The 4,567-nt window shown below is 34.6% G+C and overlaps 1 protein-coding gene across 1 annotated transcript; it reads left to right on the top strand.

Moving 5' to 3' along the window:
• The first annotated feature begins 1,179 nt into the window (after positions 1 to 1,179).
• LOC119602265 (G-protein-signaling modulator 2) lies at positions 1,180 to 4,416 on the top strand. Its single transcript, XM_037953685.1, has 3 exons — positions 1,180 to 2,261; positions 2,325 to 2,920; positions 2,982 to 4,416. The coding sequence occupies exons 1-3, from the start codon at positions 1,571 to 1,573 to the stop codon at positions 3,714 to 3,716; spliced, it is 2,022 nt and encodes a 673-aa protein (XP_037809613.1). The 5' UTR covers positions 1,180 to 1,570; the 3' UTR covers positions 3,717 to 4,416.
• Positions 4,417 to 4,567: the final 151 nt, after the last annotated feature.

Genomic DNA, 4,567 nt, shown 5'->3' with positions numbered 1-4,567 from the left:
GTTGCCAACCTTTATCTATCATTTCCCATCAAATCATATTACGAAACCCGCTAAAACACAGTCATATTTGTTCATAGAAAAATCGCTAGAAACAACAATGAAAAAATCAAACTTTATTTGTAAATTACTGATATATATGTTCATAAATAACATTTCTGAATAAATAATTCATAATTATCATTGTGCATTTCTCTTAGAACATATTAAACACATAAAATATAACTTTTTACACATAAAACTTTGCATTGTTAAAATTTTTTCTTACAACATATTTAAAATTCAGAGAATATTTAAACGCCAAAATACCTAATCACTACTGACAAGAAAATCGCTGCTTTAACAACAATGTATACTGCCCCAAAAACGAACAGAGTTGCATTCAATTACTATTTAATTAGAGTTGTATTTATCCCATATTAATTTATTTATTTAAATAAAAGTATATAGACAATTGTGCGTTTTTAATCATAAAATTTTAAATTAAACACTTTTTAGGTTAATTTGTTAAATATAAACCGGTCTTCAACAAATTTTTTACACATATAATAAACTTCTGAAAAACGAGTTTTCTTATATTTTTGGATATATTTCGAACAGATTAATCTAAAAATATAAGCAAAACACGAGTTAAAAAAATATATGTATAGTAAGTACATATTCAGGAAATTAATATGTTGTTGCAAACCTAGATTTTTACCAATATCTTATGATCCGGTTTGTTCAGTTCTAAGCAGATTTTTACTTAAAAACGTAATCCGTATGTTGAAATTATAAAGAAAATAAACTTGTTCAACATACAATGTATATGTTTCGGAGCGGAAAATATTCCGAGCTGCGGCAGAGCGGACAAAATATATTACTGTATATGTCTCCATGAAATGATGAAATGCTTTAAAATAAAAATTCAAACATGCAATAAAATATATTTGTAATATGTATACAAAATGTTAAATTATTTTGAAATTTGTATGTATATAGGACATACATATGTATTTAATTTATGAAAATGTAAATTTCTGTTGGAAAAATCAGCGAAATTTGTCCAAAAAATTTTAAATTACGATATTCTCTTCCAAAATCCAGCGAATTACTCGGAATCCATTTTTATTTATCGTTTAAAATTTCAACTGAAAACTTAGCCGGCTTGCAAGCGATTTTGAGCCGTTGCCGTAATGTGTTTAACGACGGTCTCTGATGGTGTGGTGAGATTTGTCGAGTGTTTGTTTTTCTCTTTTTCAACATTTATTTGTGATTCATTTTTAATGCACAATTTCTTTTTATTTCGTTTAAAACACAAAGTTTGCTGAAATATACGGGGAACAAATACACGGAAATATAATTCGCTAGATATTAGCTATAGTCTATAGTGTAAAATTACAAACAATTTAATTATAGAAGTGTTAATTAGTAGAGCAGAAGCAGAAAAATCCATAAGAGCACCTCCCTAGCAATTTTTCTTTTGTTGTTTTTTATTTTTGCTTTTTTGTGTTTATTGCAATTTTCTTTGCTAATCGTAGATATTTTTCCGAGAATTCCATTGTATTAGTGCGGAAATATTTAGGACAAAAGTATGTCTTCGTTATCAGCATCGGCTGAAAATGTTTCCACAGGAACGGGCGGTGGTGGCGGTTCAGCAGCCGGAGGTGTTGGCAGTGGCGATGCAAATGCCCAAGACGGTGCTGGCTCCAGCATGTGCTTGGAATTGGCCCTGGAAGGCGAACGTTTATGCAAGGCAGGTGATTGTCGGTCAGGTGTGGCATTTTTTCTTGCAGCCATTAGAGCAACAACCGATGACCTTCGTACCTTGAGTGCAATCTATTCACAATTGGGCAACGCCTACTTTTATTTGGGCGACTACTCGAAGGCCATGCAGTATCATAAATTGGATTTGACATTGGCACGTTCCATGAACGACAAGCTGGGGGAAGCGAAGTCGTCGGGCAATCTGGGTAATACATTTAAGGTAATGGGTCACTTTGACGACGCTGTCATTTGTTGTGACCGCCACTTAACGTTGGCCAGACAACTAGGCGACAAGCTGTCTGAGGGTAGAGCTCTCTACAATCTTGGCAATGTTTATCATGCCAAAGGTAAACATTTGGGTCAGCGTAATCCCGGAGATTTTGGTGATGATGTCAAAGAAGCTTTAACCAAGGCGGTGGAATATTATCAGGAAAATTTAAAGTTAATGCGTGAACTTGGAGATCGTGGAGCTCAAGGCAGAGCTTGTGGCAATTTGGGAAATACTTATTATTTGTTGGGTAGGTAGAAACAAATGATTAACTTGAAAGCCTTTTATTTACAACAATATTTCTTCGCAACAGGTGATTTTCAGGCTGCCATAGAACATCATCAAGAACGTTTGCGCATTGCTCGAGAGTTCGGTGACAAAGCTGCCGAACGTAGAGCCAATAGCAATTTGGGCAATTCTCACATATTCTTGGGACAATTCGAAGAAGCCGCAGACCATTACAAACGCACTTTAGCTTTGGCCATTGAACTGGGAGAACGAGAGGTAGAGGCCCAATCCTGCTACAGTTTAGGCAATACATACACGCTTTTGCGCGAGTTCGAAACGGCCATAGAATATCATAAACGGCATTCCGACATAGCTCAGGAATTAGGCGATCGTGTGGGCGAAGCACGTGCATGTTGGTCTTTGGGTAATGCCTATTCGGCCATAGGAAATCATAAGAAAGCTTTGTTTTACGCTGAAACTCATTTACAATTGGCCAAAGAATTGCACGATCCGGTGGGTGAAAGTACAGCCCGTGTGAATATTAGTGATTTACGCAAATTACTTGGACTGCCAGAAGGGGCACCCTCACCAGTTGAAGGGGATGAACGCTCAAGTAATACCGATCTATCGCAAGACAGTGATGCCCAGAATGCTGACTCAGATAACTCGCAAGGAAGAATGGTAAGAGTGATAAATTATTTTCAAAGGATGTTAAAAGTTAATCAATTATTTTGTTCTTTAGATACGTGTCCGCCGCCAAAGTATGGAACAACTGGATTTGATTAAAATCACACCTGATGGTAAACGCGCTCCAAAGCAAGAAACCAAAGTACGTCCAATAAAAGCTCAAGATGATGATTTCTTTGAACTACTGTCCAGATCGCAATCCAAACGCATGGACGATCAACGTTGTTCGATAAAAATCAATAAAGGTCCAACAAATGCTTCTGGCGCTGTTGGGGCCACTGGAGCTACACGCAAACCTCTACAGCAACACAACTCTTTACAAACAAATTCAGGTTTTCCAACAAATGCAACATCCACAACAAATGGTGCCAATTGCCTTCCCGGTCTTAAAGCCGCTGGTGGTGCAACAAATGCCAGCAGTGCCAAAAGCTCTGCAACTTCAGGAAATGCAGCTCATCCTCCACTCACACGTAGTGCAACAACTATGGAACAAGTTGATGATGCTTTCCTGGACATGTTAATGCGTTGCCAAAGTTCACGGCTCGAAGAGCAACGTTCCGAATTGCCCCGACCAAATGTACTCATTGATGCTGAAACTCAAAATCGCAATAGACCAAGTGGTGGCCGTGGCACAACCGTACCCGATGAAGATTTCTTTTCGCTCATTATGAAGGTACAAAGTGGACGTATGGAAGATCAAAGGGCAGCTATACCCATAACACGACGTGATGCTTCTGGCAGCTCCAACAGCAACAACAACAATACAAATAACAACCAGAGTAACAAGTAATAATTTAACTAGATTTATGTACTAATCCAAAAAATCAAGTAACAAAAACTCTCTTTTTAACTCTCCATTACCATTTCGTTCAAGTGATTCCATTTTATATTAAATTATACATACATACGAACTCACTGTCTATGTAGGTATAGAAACGTGTATTCTTTTTCGTACATTCTTTGTTTAAAAAGCTTTTACTTTTTTCTTTTACAAATATATTTATACTTTTTTATAACAAAAGAATATTAACATTTATTTATTTTATATAAAATTTATAGTTATATACTTACACTACACTCGTATATAAAATATATTTAATAATATAAACCTACAAACATACATTATATACTTATATTATTATACTGATATTTATAAATTCAACTGCACTTGTTACCCATTCCCATTTTACTTTACTCTTTGTCTACTAATTTTTTCCTTCAATCATTTTACATTTTACAAATATTTATACCTTTTTAGAATTTATATACACTTTTAAAAGAAATTTACAACTTTTTCAAAATATGAAAACTGAAAAGATATGAATCAAACTCAATTTGAAATATCACACAAAAAATGGTTTATTTTCTAATTACATAATAGCAAATAATAACAACAACTACAACAACATGATTTTTATCTACTAATAAAGAATATAAAACAAAATAAAGTATAGTTACTTATTTTAAGTCAGCTCTAAACAAAAAACATATTTCAATAGTTGTTTTACTTATGCATCAGGTTGGAGAAAAGCCAGGGAAGTTTTAACTTGTTTTTATATATAATTTGTAGGCGGCCATAGAACATCATCAGAAAATTTTTGCAAGTCCAGTAAAAAATCATATTAATGGATCAAGTTTAAG

This window comes from Lucilia sericata, unplaced genomic scaffold, assembly GCF_015586225.1.
Source record: "Lucilia sericata isolate MDLA Ls3-8-SP2 unplaced genomic scaffold, ASM1558622v1 Contig000217F_arrow, whole genome shotgun sequence".
In the NCBI taxonomy this organism is placed as follows: domain Eukaryota; kingdom Metazoa; phylum Arthropoda; class Insecta; order Diptera; family Calliphoridae; genus Lucilia; species Lucilia sericata.
The sequence above is the reverse complement of the archived record's forward strand: the minus strand, read 5'-3'. Positions and strand labels throughout refer to the sequence as shown.

Coding starts and splice junctions, on each gene's coding strand:
- LOC119602265 (XM_037953685.1), top strand. CDS start 1,571: ATGTCTTCGTTATCAGCATCGGCTGAAAATGTTTCCACAGGAACGGGC. Junction 2,262..2,324: donor AAATACTTATTATTTGTTGG/GTAGGTAGAAAC, acceptor TCTTCGCAACAG/GTGATTTTCAGGCTGCCATA. Junction 2,921..2,981: donor ATAACTCGCAAGGAAGAATG/GTAAGAGTGATA, acceptor TTTGTTCTTTAG/ATACGTGTCCGCCGCCAAAG.